This window comes from Teleopsis dalmanni, chromosome 1 (genome assembly GCF_002237135.1).
Source record: "Teleopsis dalmanni isolate 2A chromosome 1, ASM223713v2, whole genome shotgun sequence".
In the NCBI taxonomy this organism is placed as follows: domain Eukaryota; kingdom Metazoa; phylum Arthropoda; class Insecta; order Diptera; family Diopsidae; genus Teleopsis; species Teleopsis dalmanni.
The window spans coordinates 74,351,092-74,369,305 of NC_051846.1; the positions used below are offsets into that span (position 1 = coordinate 74,351,092).

General features: G+C 28.6%; 1 protein-coding gene and 2 non-coding genes across 3 annotated transcripts; 1 reads left to right on the forward strand and 2 right to left on the reverse strand.

The window, feature by feature from the left end:
- Positions 1–474: 474 nt before the first annotated feature.
- LOC119673646 lies at positions 475–670 on the reverse strand. The gene has a single exon (XR_005252160.1). It is a non-coding gene; the product is annotated as a U2 spliceosomal RNA (small nuclear RNA).
- An 813-nt stretch (positions 671–1,483) lies between these two features.
- Positions 1,484–1,555, forward strand: Trnaa-ugc. The gene has a single exon. It is a non-coding gene; the product is annotated as a tRNA-Ala (tRNA).
- A 3,484-nt stretch (positions 1,556–5,039) lies between these two features.
- LOC119672941 (glutactin-like) lies at positions 5,040–11,726 on the reverse strand. Its single transcript, XM_038084114.1, has 7 exons — positions 11,372–11,726; positions 6,913–7,071; positions 6,541–6,858; positions 6,262–6,471; positions 6,027–6,189; positions 5,776–5,960; positions 5,040–5,723 (listed from the first exon to the last, which is right to left on the reverse strand). The coding sequence occupies exons 1-7, from the start codon at positions 11,714–11,716 to the stop codon at positions 5,097–5,099; spliced, it is 2,007 nt and encodes a 668-aa protein (XP_037940042.1). The 5' UTR covers positions 11,717–11,726; the 3' UTR covers positions 5,040–5,096.
- Between the last annotated feature and the right edge of the window lie 6,488 nt (positions 11,727–18,214).

An 18,214-nucleotide genomic window follows, 5' to 3' on the forward strand; every position in this document is an offset into this window, starting at 1 on the left:
TCAGAAAACAAAAAATTAATTAAAAAAGTTAATCAAATTAAGAATAAATTTTGTGGGTGACCGCATACTTTTTCTGCTGTGTGCATATCATATATTGTAAAAGAAGTTTTGATTAAAATAAAATTATATATAAATATCCACTTTAAATTATAAAGTATTATAAGATTATCGCAAAAATGCGTTTGAATTCTTCTCAACATCCTAACATAAAGACAAGCTATACACACTGCTTTCCATAATGGATTGTCTAACAAAACTTTACCAATATAATTATAGTTAATAATTAAAAACCTATTGCCATATGTGTGCAACTTACTATAGCTTCAAAATGACAACACAATACTCCTTGCGTTCTTATTTGCATCTTTGAAACTGTATGTATCAAAAATGTACAAATAATTTGAGTTGAAAGTGAATTCACTCATCACTTTTTCTCAATCTTAATTAACTTTGATTTTAATTTTTGAATGTATTAATAATTGGGCCGTATCCCGGCTGTACTGCAATACCGGGCCAACCCGCGACAGAGGTGGAGCAAGCCCCTAAACACTCCATCTGATTCCAAAAATCAGTTTAACATTTGTTGTCCTCCGATGGAGGATCTATCAGATGTTAAGCTGATAAGAACAGATACTACACTTTGATCTTAGCCATAAGGCCGAGAAGCGATAACTTTGCCATACAGAAAATGACTATATAAGTGAGAACATTTATCAAGTCAATGAGAATTATAGTTTTTCAGCATGTAACATAATTAAATTTAGGTACAAAACTAACAATATTCATTTTGCTACGGCACTGCCAATACATTTATTAGGGTTGAAATACTCTTAACATGTATATATGAATATTTATAAAAATTCCAAAACAATATATACTGACCATACTATGTTACATACACATATTTCCTTATTTAGAAATGCAATTTCAGAATTGTATAAAAATGTTTTAATGTAGTTTCTATATTAATTAATACTAAAAGCTTATTAGACCTTTTTTAATATTTAATATTATATTTAATTTAATATTAAATTTTAATAGTAATATTAAATATTTAAATATTTAGTAAAAATTTTTAAGTATAGTAAGTATTTGCAAAACTTGGAAGAAAAAGAAATAACGTTCATATTTGTAGTGTGGAGTGACTCTCATGGTCAAAATGAATGTACACTCTTTTATGTTATATACGTAAATATTTGTTAAAAGATACATATGTATTTCAACATATTACTTTATAAAATGAAAATCTTTTTTTTTAAATGTGATTTAAAGCAAATTAAATTAATATTATCTACTTGTATTCAAGTACTTATGTACATACATAAATGTATGTAAATATTTTCAAATAATTTTGGAAACATTGAGAAATAATTTGAATTGTGTTTGAGTAGGTCACGAAAAATAAAAATAATTCGTCAATCAAATTGAAGTAAATTTATTTTCTCGGAGAACCTGATGTGCATTGAGTTTAGATTATCCAACAGGGGATGTAGCTCAGTGGTAGAGCGCTCGCTTTGCATGTGAGAGGCCCCGGGTTCAATCCCCGGCATCTCCAAATTTTTTTTGTTTATTTTTTATAATTAAAATATTTATGCACAGAGTTACTATACAAATTTATAAGTATAACCGTAAATTTTGTTATTTTATTTAATTGATTTATTTTTTTTATTCTTCACAACTATTTGGATTGATGATCAAAGCAAATGAAAAGAAAAACAAATTTTACATTTTATTATTTTGTTTAATTTTTTTATTTATATCGTCATTAGATTCGTAATTGATATAAATTTAACTGAGTAAAGTAATTAATATGCATTTTTTATTAATCTAGATAGGAATGAATTGTCTTATAGTTTTTCTAGTAATAAAAAAATATAGTATATTATATTATACGCACATATAAATATGAAATCAATATAAAATAAAAATTTAATTATATTAACTGAAATTGTTTTAAAAAGATTTTAATTTTTAATTCAATTTTAAACATTAAAAAATTAAATTAAAAATTATAATGCTACTGTATAATATGATTGCCTATGGCGCTCTGTATAAGAATATTTCCCATATAGATTTAATGAAAGTATCTCGAGAATCTGGTTTACATTTCTGGTTTTTTAAAGTGAATAAATATATTTAACAAAGTTAAATAATTTAACTTATTGTGTACTTAGTGCATTTATTAATGCATCTGTTTGGTTATTAAAGAAAAATAAACTTATTTAATTATATATAAAAGAAAAGATAGCTAATTTAAATGTTAATATATATTTAATTGCTACCATATTTTGCAGAAGTCGCATATATAGTTTTAGTTTTTCAAGAATTTCTATTATTTACAAAGCAATAATATATAATTTCTGTAAGGGATTTTAACATAGCATCTTTACTTCAGATAAGTACGTACCAGAAAACCAGAGGAACCTTTATAAAGTATGTACTATTGTTAACCTTAAAAAATTTATTTAAGCATTTCATTTATCTTTTAATAAGAGAAATATCTTCTGTGTTGCTTTAATTATTTAAATTGATTTTAATTGATTTGCCAATGAATACTTTTCAGATTATAGTCTTAATATTTTTATAACAACTTAGAAGAGATCGGATCAATTTATACGTTCTAACTAATAGTTGTTGTTCACTTATAAATAAATTAAACAAATAAAATAGAAGTCAGAAAATACTGTTCATATTTATCATTTGTTTCAATTATTCAATTTATTCAATTTTATATATTTATTTACCAATTTTATATTTGTTCTAGAAGAAATTTAAACAGAAAAGAAAACAACGAATCGTTTCTTAAGTAATAAGTTTTCTTAGAATGCTCCTAACAGAAAAAAGACTGCTGAAGAATGATTTTAATATATACATATATGTTTAAAATAATATATATTTAATAATTTCTTATAATATTAAGTAAAATATCTTCATTTCACTTGTCGCTTGTATAACGAGAAAAAATCGTTATAACCTAAGGCCAGAACTAATATATTATTGAATCCTTTGAATTTTAGTGTAACAAAACCCATATGTCACTGGATGGATATCTCGAGATCGCTATAAAAGGATACAAATTGATCGTTATTAATGATTTGACTTGATATTTTCGTTCCAGTGCCATATTCATTTCGAAATTGCGGTTATCACTACTTTATTTAAGTTTAATGTTATTTATACAGCTTAAGTTTATGACTTCTTTAGTTTTATCCACCAACGACGATAGCATGTGATATATATCGGTTATCATTCTTTCACCGAAATTAAGCATTTACTATTTTATTGATGTGAGAATGAATTCATTTTTACAAATTTTTAATAATAAAATGATATAGATCTTTTCATTACTTTTATTCATGTTTGATCCATTTGATTTAGTTCTTAATTTATTTACTTTGCACATTTATTTAGTATTATTTTAATTATTTGAAAATTAAATATATGAAACAATTATATGAAACAATTGCCATAAAGTTTCATTATACATAATATAATAATGAATATAATTTATTAGTTTGATTATTTTAATTATTTATATTTATTATTAGAAAAAAAAAATTATTATTATTAAATTACTATTAAAAATTGTTATGATATGTATTATTATTTAATATTTACTTTAAAATAAATAACTGATTTCATCATGATGAATAAAACAATTACCAATAGATGTGGTCTTCAATTGATGAAATTAATTAAATTTATTAAAATTTCATTGAATTTTAAAAACTAATTCAATTGTCATTTTTATATAAATTATATTCTAGGGTTTTCAGCTGTAGCTTTACTATGCATTTGAAATATGCATTCACTATGCATTCTGTAGTCAATATTCCGACTACAGAAGGGATTATGTTAAGTTTGGTCTTCAATTATAGTCTGGGAGTCATTTTCTAGAATAATATGATGTAGAAACGATTTCAACAATCTTATAAAGCCATGCATCCGTAGCTCTCACATCTGTGCTACGTTTCGCATAAGACCCTCAGCAAAACACGTTGTGCACTATATGCAATCTTAAAGTACCTAAAAGGTGATGTTATTCATTTAGTAAGAGAGTGATCTATTTCAGAAGTACTTCGAATATTATATGTGGGTTAACTCTTGCTTGACTTTAACACTTCAAATTTTAAATGATTTCAGCTAGATTGCTATGATTTAAATCAATAGATTTAAAGATTGCATTTATTATAACAATATGATATATAATATTATGAAATGATAAATTATATCACATTATATTATATCATAAGTATTACGAATTGCTTATGATATGATATATTATGATATGCTAAGATATGTTACATCATATTGTAATATAGTATTGCAACTAATAATAGCATTAGTCTAAGCCTTCGGCAACTCACAAAATTGCCTTAGCTGTAGCTTCATATATAGTTTTACTGGTTTATAAATAAAATAAAATAATGAAGTCACTACTATTATAAGTTGCTTCGTTAATTTTAAATATAATATTTTTATTAACAGTTAGAAACGCACTTCAAATCCTTTAGATCAATCTGCCTTACAACTTTCCTGCTTAAAGTAGTAGAAAAAGTCGTGAATAACTATATGAGGAATACTACATTTTAAGTAACTTCATGATACAAGTGCCAACATGCCTATAGGGCAGGTCAGTTGACAGAAACGGCCCTACATCAACAAAGTAACACGATTCAGGACAACATAGATCAGAAAAAAATAGCAATTTGCACTTTCTTAGATATTGAAGGAGTCTTTTATAATACATCGCATGAGGTTATAAACTCAACTCTTTGTAGAAAAGGAATCAATGGGACACTTTCACGCTGAATGAGCAATATGCTCCGCACCAAGCATTGCCAGGAGTACTGGCAATGTTTTTGCAAACGCTTCCCGATTTGAAGAAACTCTCTAATCCAACTAAGGGGCACAATAAATATTATAGGTCGCAGTGCACCATCCTTTTTCTTAATAATAATATTACTAGAAATATTTTTGTACGCAGATTTAAATAACATTATATAAATCATTTCATTCTTATTTATTTTAATTTATATTTTTTAAATAATATTATATGTTATGAACAATAATTTGTGTTTTATGCTTCAAATAGTTTAGCCAAACCGATTGCGGTCATATGGAACATTATGTGGTTGTTCGTAGTCTTGTCTTCTATTCTGTGAATAGTCGTTTGAGTTTGGATAGTTGTAGAGAGGCGGCCGATAACCTTCATAATTAGGATAGTATGGATTAGTACGTTGAGTGGTAGTAGTTGTAGTGGTTCTTGGAGTTGTCGAAGTGGTTGTGGTTGTAAAATATTCAGGATATAAATTGGGTGTTGGTATTCCTTCTCCAAAATGATAATCCAATTCTAATGAGTTCTCATTAACATTCGAAATACGCACAAATGGGCCGTAGTCTGAAGTTACATTTGGCCAAAGATTTGTATTACGTGGTGTTGGATTATTATACTCGGCAAAGCTAACCCACATATTAACTAAAGCAGTAGCAATTTGTTTATCCTTTGCGTTAAGTTGGCTTACTTCTTGCGGATAAGGATATAAGTAAATATTATCATCACTAAGTGTTGCATCAGCTTGATATGGTAAAGGATTTGGTAGATGTCCGAAACGATGAAACTCGCCACGATAATCAAAGCAATATAAATAAGTTGGATACTTTCTATATGTGTAACGTATAGAATCAATAATAGGGCCGCGATACAAAATTAAATTTGTTAGCTAAAAAAATTGTTTAATACATTGTATTTAAAATAAAATACTACTGACAAACCTCTAGTAATCCTTGTGCTATGCTATATAACTTAGGATTACGTATATCTTCTTCTGTAAATATTTGCTGCAATGCTAGATTCTTCCACAATTGATGATGTCGTGGTTGTGCTGTGTGTTTAAGCACGACATTTATAAAGTCACTTATGTTGCGTGAGCGCAATTGTTCCAATTGATTATAAAATCCTATTGAAATGAGAATAATTAAAATTTATTTAAGAAGTACAGATATATGTATATGCAAAAACCAACTTGACAAAATAAATGCGCCTGCATCCTTAGTGACACCCATAATCACTGGATACATATTATTGGCAACAAGTGCTGCAGGACTCTGTGTTATGTATCCTAATCTATCACCAACAACCAACTTAAAGCCTCCTGTTATTCTTGTGCCGTATGGTTCGTACCTTTCCTACAAACGCAATTTATACATAATTTCAATTGGATGAGCAATTAGTTACTTTGATTATGTGATAGAACATACCCAATGGTTTTTGAATGTAGTCAATAGATTAGTGGTTGTCATATGCTGAAGACAATTTATCAAGTAAGTGTTGTTTCTGTCACTGTTACTTACTGGGCAACTTGCTAATCTAGCAAAACTTTTCAGTGTGTTAAGTGGATCTTCATCCCAAAAATAGGGATTCAATGCTGTGCCGGATTGTAAAATTAATTTGTGGAACAAACCAAGTGCCTAAAGGAAGAATTGTGTGATTATAGTAAATGATCATCTTGTGAGTGAAAAATTGGATATTAACTTTACCTTATCACTTAAACTTAAAGCGTGAACCAGTGTTGCTCCACCTGCTTGACCGATTAATGTTACTTGATCTGCATTACCTCCGAAAGGACGTATATATTGGTTCACCCATTCCAAGGCCATGTGTATATCTGCAAGTGCTACATTGCCGGGCATATCATCTGTTAAAGTGGTCAGAAAACCAAATGGTGCTAAGCGATAGTTAATGGTTACCAGTACTACATCGTGTTCCAGAAAATAGTCAGGTTGACCTTCAGCGGCACTGCCATCAAATAACATTTCACCGTGTACAAACACAATTACCGGAAATTGACCTGCTTTCTGCATTTAATATAAATATATATTTTGGATAAAAATTTTGTGAAATAGACTTACATTTGGGGTGTAAATATTGAGTGTTAAGCAATCATCCACATTTTCTCTTCTCTGTTCGGCCTGTGTTATCAAACGCAAATCAGGAAATTGTGGGCAGTTTGCTGGTTCTCTTGTTGCATCTATTACGTCATTATTAGTGCTTTCAGGAACAGAAGCTTTCTGTACATAAATTCATATAACACAATTTTATAAACTAAGCAGAATTGATGTTATGTATTATACAATGCGAAACACACGTATAGTATATAATATATGTAATAAATAGCAGAAAATATGATCTACTCTGCTCATGAGAGGTCAACATTAGGATTATCTTTATAAGTGGTGTGAAGTGTTAATTTTTAATATAATATATATGCTTTCATTTGTCTTTATTGTTTCAATAAAAACCGTTATCGTTTACATAGAAAAATAAATTAATTATATGTTTATTTGAGTACCACAATTACTGTATTTAAGCTATTCTACAGATCTATGTAATTTGTTGGGTAATTTATTCAATTTTTGGTACCAGATATACAGACAAAATAGCAGGATTATAAAATAATTTTAGGGTGATAGTATGGATTTATTTTCCAGATTTACAAAAATTACGATGCTATGTTTCTAAGAATATGCCGATCACGGAAATTTTGTCAAGATCCGTTGAATTATTTGTTGTTGAAATAGAAACAATATATAATCGAGTTGCAAAAAACAGTTCAAACTTAAAAATGATAAATCTCTTGTAAAATTTTACTGATTAATAGACGCTGTAATACTTGTAATACAAAGAGGTTTTATAGTCCAAGTGCGGTATACTATATTTTGCTAGAATAAAAAACCTCAACATCTCCAAGTGCTTTTAGTTTTATTGATAAAACACACAAGATATTACAAATGATATATGGTGGTGGCATAATATATGAAATTTCTTTCAAGATTACAAAAAATTATGATGTGACCACTACAGATTCCTACTTGACTGTAAGAAAAATTTAATTAAGCTTAAGAAACCATGAAATACGATTGGTTGCAAGTTGCAACTTAAAATAGATATATGATTATAATTACAAACCAAATAAAAGTTTGTACATATATGGATATGCGATTCAATCATTTTTTAAACAATTACAGTACGAGACAATTATGAGATTATACATTAATAAAATAGGCCTCTATTATATAGACCAGAGAACTGCAATAAGTACTCTACACTCGAGTCATACTTAAGTCTGGTGACTTAACACAAAAAGAATAAAAACGTATACAAATTTTTTGCTTAGCAAATAACAGCACTAACCCAAAATTTTTATGAATGTCAAAACTGGCATACATATAAATTTGCTTTTCATATATGTAGATTTGGATCTGACTGCCAAAAAGATTTGATGAATTTCTCATAATTTGATAATCACTTAAGAGAATTTACGTGTTGATTGATGCAAGGAAATGCTAAAAAAATGCCGAGGTAGTTCAAAACACGTCCACCATATAGTGACAGGTGATGTATAAGGGATCCATACTTATGAACCTGAAACAAAACAGCAATCCATTAGTTGAGTATTTCAGAGTGAACATAAACCGACAGAAGTTATTAGCGGACGGAGCAAATCCAAACAAATGGTCGCATATTTGGTCATAAAATCCGGTCATGTCGTAACTGTACCGATAAAAGAACGTAAAATGGTCAATTGTGAGTAGTATACAACCATTTCTTAGCCAGAAGTCGTTGGATACTTGAGTAAAACCAGCTGTCGAAGTAAGATCATCATTCACCAAGATAATGTGAGCACATCCACATATGAGTTTAAACAAAGGATCATATACCTGACAGTCTCGACCTGGCTCCTTATTACTTCTTCTTGTTCTCAAACATGTGAGGCGAGCGTTTTTCTATGCACAAATAGGCCCGTTCAGACATTCAAAAGCCTGGTTTTGAAGATACCAACTTCAGAGTGGCTAAACTGTCTCGAAAATTAGTTTAATCGAATGCGAAAATGTATTGATCATCATGGAGAAGACTTCTAAAAACAATAAAACCATTTTCACTGATTAACCAAGACTGAAAAGGTAGCCTTCGTATAGTCTCTGGTAGCAAAAAATTTCTTTTTTGAATTTTTTAAAAGATGGGATATGTTATTTAATTTATAATATATTTATTAAATATATTTAATTAAAATTTAATATTTACTTCCCAAAAGTAATATAAAAGTTACCAAACACTTTATTCACTTAAAAAGACTCATCTAAGCATTAGTTATTCTAGGAAATGATGGCATATAGCTATGTATAAAATATTATAATCCATCTGTTGAGTTAATTATCAGTTAACACATCTTTGTAAAATAATATTGATTGCAACAACTATTCTGGGTCAAAAATAAAAATAACAAAAGTATGCATTTAAAAAAATAATTAATTATATTTAATTTCATACAACTACAAATACAAAAAACGATCGGTGATAACACTATCACAAGAGACATTTGACTTATCTAAAATATATTTCTAACAAAAAAAAAATATGTTTATTGAAAATAGAAACATACGGTGCTAGTTTGTATGAATACATATATTTAAAGATTGAAGAGGTATTGATCTTATAATAATGAGAAGGTTTGAGAATAGATTCATATCAAAATCAACTTTTAAATTGCGATAACAGGGTTTTGATGTAATCTTAATAAATGTATTTATGAGTGAACAGATGTTTTAGTTCAGAAATCATTTTCAAACAAATAAATAACTAAATAAATAATAATAAATAAATATATAGTATATATCTTCATGTGGTAAAGAAGATATGTAAACCAACATGTGGTATGGTTGAACTAACATAATGCTTAGAGTAAGAATATATTGACCTGAGATTTAGTTAAAATCTGATTAAATTAACCAAACTATTTTTCTGGGTTTACAAATAGAATCGTATAAAAAATTAGTAAACAGTAGCAAGAAATAACCGAAATCCAGCTATTCAAATAATATTTTAAAAAATTCATAACTGATTTATTAAGAGCATTATTAAGAGAATTTTTCAATTTAAGGATCGGACTGTATAAGAAATTGTTTCTTTAATTGGACTTCTACTATAGTTATCAGACTAAACGTTATTCAAAATAATCAAATAGAAAAGCTAAAATAGTTCAGAAAATTATATAGTATCTGCGGGAATGTTATAGCTGCTTTTTTGGAGATGATAAGGGTGATGATAACAACTGAAGCTTAATATATCCTCATATTTACAAGAAAAAAGTGTTATTTGGCGAAGACAACTTTTAAGACTGGCTCGTATTTTAGAATTTGACTTGGCTAAAATTCATTAATTGCGTTTAGAACTAATCCACTTAATATGGTAATGTTAAAATTCTCATTGAATGAAGAGGTGCATAGTTTTAAAGTCCTTAATGAAATATTTTTAGGGTTTAAGAAATTAAAGAATTATGAAGAAAAATGCGTTATAAATATTAGGTTCCCCTTATGATGAAAATAAATAATTTCAAAAAATTTTCTTCCAACTAGTATGACTTCTGGGCCGCTTAATTATATCGACATTATTTATGATCTTAAATAATTATGAAGACATTTTTGAAAGCATTTACAATGTTTAACGAGAAATAGGAGAAAAATAGTTTTATGAAACTATGTTAGGTTAGATTAATCTGATCCCATAAGCCATGTCAGTTACGATAATTATTAATTTCTAGCGACACCAGAATTTTATAACAGAATTTTATACAGATTTGGGCCATTATTCCTGAGAATTATTCATTATTATTATTCCTGGGCATTATTCTTCCAATTTCAAGGAAGAAGGAAGTTCAGTACATATACGATCAAACTAAGCTAAGTCCTTGTTTGTTTTTAAATACACATTTTGAATAAATACACATGTATGTATATAGGTAAACATATTTTTTTTAAATTGGTAAAAAATTGAACTTATTTAAATAAATCATTTAAATTTATGTTACTTAATTATAAAAGTTTATTAGATAATTAATATTTTTATTCCACATTTTTTTGGCCTTAAAAAAAATATTTTTAAAATATTTATATTTTAATATTTTCATATATTTATATATTATATATTTATATTATATTTATTTAATAATATTTAATATTTTAATATATTTTGATTAATTTTTTATTTACAATTTTTTAATGCCAACTGATGTAGTCCACCAATTATAAATTTGAGGTACTTGATTCACACAAAACCCCTGTCACTTTTTATTAGCTCAAACTTGAAATACCATGTAGAATGGATGCGGGGATAGAGAGACCAGCAGACAGATATATTATTAAACAGATAGATGTTATATCTTATCATGTTGCTTAAGAATATATGCCCAATTTTGTAATATTTACTTTGCTGCATTTTAAACGTCCTAAACGTTCTAAACAATTTCATAAACCCTTTAATCACACTAATGTGCACGGTAAAAAAATAAGAGTTGGACTTTCTGTTACTTACTTGAAAACGTCCTAAGCCTGGTCCAACGACGCCGTATTTTAAACCTAAAAATGCATTAATCGAACGTCCTTTAATCACTTTATAACCAACTTTGCCACGCACTTCACCCAAACGCGGCACCACAATTACGTTTGGATCGCGTGGTGGTGGTGGTGGACGTACTGGCGTAGGACGATACAAATTACGATTGTTGTCTATATTTAGTGGATGATTATTTGAAGGATACGGCCATTGATCATATTCATAGTCCAAGTCCAAATTTTGATCCGGATATCGTTGACAAGAAGTTAATGTGAAAAACAAGCAACAAAAAGTGGCGAGACTAAAGAAGCGCGATTTTAACATGTTCACTATTCGAGCTAAAAACTAAAACTAAATTAATTTGTTTAGTAATTATAGAGCAATACTCGGAATAAATTAATAAAGTGCTTAAACTTTTCATAAAGTTCAAATTTTATCGCCTCAACAGATTTCAACTCAAAGCTTCCAATGAAGGCTGGGTCGACTGTTGATAGTGTTTCTTTAGTTTCTATTTCGGTTTGATTCCATTCTGCGGTTCTATTTCTTATATTTGCATGCAGGCTGTTGGGATGAGCTGCAAAGCGGTTATCAATGAATTTAGTGCAAGATAATTCATATATTTTCTACATTATCACATATATAGTCATCATATATAAATATAAAATGAATAACTGACAGCACTATATTTATTATATACACAATAAAAATATGTAGTTTTGTCATGATTTTCATTTTGTGTAATAAGTAAACATTGCTGACCCTCTTATTTTTAGTTGTTCGTAGAAATATTGTCGGAAATCCAATTAAAATTGAATAAATCAAAAATAAATAACTTCAACGATTAAATATTTTTAGAGCCATAGGTAAATTTACGATATTCTGCCGTCTTGAAAGTGGGCTGAATTAGGTATTGCCTTGGCTTCTTGCGATTTTACTTTTATGGTCACAACCAACTCGAAACATCTGCCTCGAAATGGTACCATAGCTTCGAGTATAGAAAAAAATTACAGGGGTAATGCATAGTGAAAACTGGGGTATGGTATACCATACATTATTTTTTTTACTTCTACTTCTAAATTTGAAAAAGTTATAGCTACCGAAATTCTTTATTTTTGAAAGATATTAAAAATTGGTATACCGTTAGAATATCTATAAGTATCTATAAGATATGGTGCAATAAATCTATGAACTGTCTACTACTGAATCAATGACAGATGATAAATGAATGATAGATTAACACGCTTCAATTATTTATATCGTATATTTTTAGTAAAGGTAGTACTATTTTATATATATTTTCAAAATTGGTCTTTCAAACGTGCTTGCATTAAGCACATTTGTGTACCAACAGCTTTTTATATTCACTAATGAAATTATTTTATTAAAAAAAGACCTACAGCAGTCACGACCGTTAATGGCGAATTTTATCAAATGTTTATATTTACCATATATATTGAATAAAGATCCAGCACTATTGAGTTTTAATTAATATCTTTCAGAAAAAGACTAATGACTAAAGACGAATTAATTTAGGTATTCATTTAAAATTTGAGAACATGCTTAGGTGAGGATAGATGTGGATATATGTACAGTAATTTTTATACTCATTAATGATTGCTGATAGGGTTGTAATTATGTAGTATGTTGCGATGTTCAGTATCTTTAGGAACCATACAGATGTTTAACTTGTATAGTCTCATAATGTTTAAATATAAAACCTGTGCAATATGTTTAAGACAACTTTTATTTCTTTATGAAATGCTTTAAATTGAGTTGTCTGTACAGGTAGACAGAAATTGCCAAATTTTTTGATAAAGTAAAAACTTTCAAGAGAACAACCAATTTCCTATCAACAGATCGGTGATTATCCAAATAGAGACTCAACGTTATTGTAAAATATTGTCCAACACAAGTACATAAGTTATTATAGAATTTTTCACGTATTGAATATCAGATAATACCATACTTTAAAAATGAACAGAAGTGTACTCAAAGGGTGTATTAGATTCATCTATATGTATGTAATTTTTACTGAGTAGAATAAAATAGAATAGAAATTTATGAGTAGAATACTGAAATGTTCTTATATTAGATTTAACTCCTGAATTGTTAGAATTTGGAACTAGTGGCATACGAGTACACAAGACGAACATTCAAAAGCAAATGCTGGTTGGTTGGTTGGTTGCAGTACCAGGGCATTTCCATGTATCTCAACATTCTTCGAAAAAATTCCTAAGATAGAAGAATATATACTGAGTCCATCCCGTTGAATATTATAATTATTAATTTAATAGTTCTTTCGTCTTTATCGATCAACAGTCTAATAAACTGTCAAAGAAATACCTTTCTAAAAAATTATTTCTTCTGGACGCCAAAGCAAGACATTCATGGAGAAACTATGTTATGATTTTTTTTCTGTAGGTTTCCACAATTTCCGCAGTGAGGATTATGAGAAATGCGTAGTTTCGTTGAATGACTAGAAGAAACTAAGTAAGCCTTGCAATTTTTACACGATCTGTTTTGCGAAGTTTCCAGTATCTAGTTGTATTATACGTGGGTCCTGTTAACCTATAGTTGTACATGACTTAAGTAAAAGTCAACTTTTAAATTGATGACGACATAATGTCTTTTAATGAAGAATATCTTAACATAGAAAAACTAAAAAAAGCCAAGTTTATAAACTCATCAGGATGATTTCCTTCTACTTGAAAGGGAATGTTTTGACTTTCAAAGTGATGCTATCTTCAGGTCTGACGTAGAGACGACCGGGTACTACAGCGGATCATTACTATTAAGCAGCTTTTCTTTTGTATGACACGTAACGAGTGTATGGCATGTTTGACCTTCCGTTCGTCGAAATCTTCAATTCGAATTTGATGGACTCGGAAATTTTGTATCTAAATTTTCTTTTTGGTGAATATGGTAGATAAAACAGCTATGTTTTCGATGTTTGTTGTTCATTGGGAGAGATTTTCTTAATGGTGATACTATTGCTTGTGGTATATATGAATTTATTTTGTCAACAAAATATAAATCTTCACTTATTTTCTGAAATTTAAATTTATTAAAGTTCATAAGGTGGACCGAGGCAATACACTTCATGTGTTCTTCTTTCTGAGTTCGCTATGGGATCCTTCACCTAGTTTTTAACTTGTGAGTAATATTGTTTCCATTATTTTAGAAGTGGCAACTAGACGAAGCTAGAAGATCCAAAATTTTAGCTGTTCATGTAAAATTCAAAAAACACTCAAATTTATAACCTGGCAGTTCTGTCAATGTTTGGTTAGAATATTGGCTAAATTTATTTCAATATAGTAAAATATTAGTGCATCTATTTTACATGATTTGATGCCTAACAGTTAAGAAGCGATTTAATCTAATATATATTTATATTTTTTATTGAATATACTGCACAAATTAAGAAAATAACTTCACAAAAATAAATAAAAAATATATGTATAAATTGAAAAAGCCAAAATTGGCGCATCAAAAAGCGCCATCTGCACGGTTTGTGTATTGGAAAACTAACCACTAACTAATCACCAGCATTAAGTGGTGAATTTTGGTGGTAAAATATAAGTTTTATGAAAATCTGCAATTTATAGCAAAATTATTTTAAAAGTGAAATAATTGTAGTAATTAATTTTTGTTTTAAAACGAAATTTTCTTAATTAAAATAATATCAAAGAATTAAAAATATTGATAAAATAATAGTCACGCTATCATTTTAAAAACTGAATAAGGATGATAATAATACTTTTTCTTAGTCGTTTATTGTGTATAGAAAAGGTTAATTCAATTAATTAAATTTAGTTATATCTACGAAGTATTAAGTAATATTGGTACAAACAAAGTAAACGTTAGAAATAATAGAATGGTATAAAATAGAGGAATTCAGACGTGCTCGGTAACAAAGATATCAAGCTACCAAGTTACCGAACAATATCTGAATATCCCTAATATATTATTAACTCAATTGTAAGGGATTCAATAATAGAAAGAGGTATTAACTCGGACTATAAGTTTTTGTAACATTTGAATCATTTATATCTATCTTGGCAACGGTTTATCCTACTAACATCGGTTTAGTTAGGAATAACGAACTTGACGGATGTTCGTCTGATAGTTTCAAATCTTCAAAGGCACTTTAAGGACTGTCCGAATAGACACGATCCTTTGTAAACCTCCAAAAAGTCGAGTGGTACAAATCACATGATCTTTGTTTTAGTCAATAGACATCACCTAAACGTGAAATTAGATGGTCGAGAACTATCTCAATCAACAATATCAAAACAGAATATATTATGTGACTTGTGGCTTTGTTCTGTTGACACCACATATCTTCATAAATCTATAGCTTAAATTTCAAGCTAAAATCAAAAATAAAATTGTTAATTAAGTAACTATAGGTATAAGAATTGAAAGTTTGTATCCCATTCACTAGTGGAATATTTTACTTAATGGAAAAATTCAGTATCAATTTCTCTTAAGCTGTGAGTTAACAAAAACTTATAATTTAAATATAGTTATTTAAAGTGATTTTTTTAATTCAAATATTAATACTAAAACTAATATGAATTTTTGTTTTAATCTAAAATTGTCCTTCAATAAACATAAATAACATATTATGAATAATCAGCAAGTGAATTTGTTAATGAACTTTTACAGCAAATTAACAAAACTCCAAAGTGCGAAAATATAAATCAAGTACGGCTTGGGGTCAGTTTGTTAAAGAGCGCTGACTCTGAGCTTCAAATTAAGCAGGACACGAATTCCTGGTACATGCAGTCTCAAAAAATGATTAACGAATAATTAAATACAAGAAATAATTTTAAAACCACTAATGATGGGTATTTCGCACTCGAAACATATGTATTTTCAGCCAAAAATTTAATTAATTAAAATAATATAAAAAATAATTTTTGTTGCTGTAGTTCACTACGTTTGGAAACCTCTGTATAATTAATAATCAAAATTAAATAAAAGAGTAGTTATATGACTTGAAATTGACTTTTTCAAAAATATTTTGAACTTATAAATTATTAAAAATAATTAACAAAAAAAGGTACTTATAAATAAAATATTTCATAAAAAATTAAATACGAAAATATGACAGAAAATATCAATAAAGAAGCAATAAAAGCACAAAATAAAAGCCATGAAAATAATCTTCATGTGCTTTTAATGTGTAAAAATGGCGCATTATGAAGCCAATTCGCAAGTGTTTTATGATCCGAAACACAAAGACAACCTCGAGTCCTCGCCGAAGCGACCAGTTGCTGGATGGAGCAGAAAAAATGGATGGCATACACGCGACTACTTGGCTGCGCTGGAGATTTTGTCTCACATTAAATTAAGATTTTTATGTTTAAATAAATATTTGCCGCAGACAAATGTTTTATAAAATTTTATGTGTACATCAGTCCAATGATATCCCCTAACCTCTGACCCATTATGTGACAATAATGAGCAAATTCTTAAGCCATAACAACTTTTTATTTTAAGTTTATGCGCGCTTATTTGATTTTATAGCTTTAGTCGAGAAAAATGGCGAGGAGAGTCAACACCCATAGACCATACATGTGAAATACTCGTATTGATGAGTGTACCAATTCAAGTTCATCCCAAGTCATTCCACAGATATTTTTCCAACTAATATTCGCAAATTTATTCTAATGAAGACGTTAAGTGTTGGTTACATTTTTGTGGGGTTATTGAATTCATTTAGGATTTTGTATCAAGGAGGATTGATATGTGGGGTGCTGACATATGTTTTGTGTTCAGGGTGGATGTTAAGATAAATTGAGTTTAAATAATTTTATTGATATGTCTACAACACCATAATAGGTATTTGTTATATAATGAAGGTCGTAAAGACTTAAAAATATAAATATAGATAGATACGATTTTTTTCAAAGTAGCTTTATGTATGTGTGTCATTCAAAGTTCAATTCTTTTACTATATTATTTATATTGAGAGATTGAATTATTTATATTTATTATTATTATTATTATTTAAAAGCGTTATTTTCTTTACTAGTATTAATGTCTAGTGAATGTGCCGTCTAGAGTAATATTCTCTAACTCTGGTTATAAAGATCTTCTATGTCTCCAGATATCTTCTAAATATCTTTAGAAGATTTGATTAGTTTCAGTACGCTGAAAGCTGTTTTGATCATTGAGGGATTAAAGTTTCAGTGAAGTACTTTATATACTGTTACTTCTACAGTTATTGAATAACTGAACTAATAGCTAATAACGTTAATGGTCCAAATAATAGTATATTGGATCGATTTATTAATTAAATGTATTACTGAATACATTCCTCAACTAGAATGTACCATTCATCACCGTGAATGGTGATTCATCACGGTGACTCTATTTTACCTATGGACAGTTTTAATACGGGGGCTTTATGAAATGATGGAACTAATGTCTTTGTATCTTCTTGTGTTTATCAGATTTCGCTGTGATTTTAGGTTGTCAACTGTTGGGTTATTGTGACTGTTTGAATATTTAATGCATTTTTCGACTAAATCGACTTTCAGATTTCTATAGATATCCGCTCCACTTATGTATCACGGGGCGCTAACCAATTTTCTTAAGGCGAAATTTTTCCCTCTTTGAACAATTTTTAATGTGAAATTTGGTGCTTGGCAGAACGTAATACTACCATAGAGTAGTCTTGGTTTTATAATCTGTTTGTATATGTTGCCTCTATTCTTCATGTTGAGCTATTTGCTGTTGATGAGTGGGTGGAGGCAGTGCAATGTTTGGGTAACTTGAGCTCGTTCGGACTTGACTTCTGCCTTCCAGGAGTGT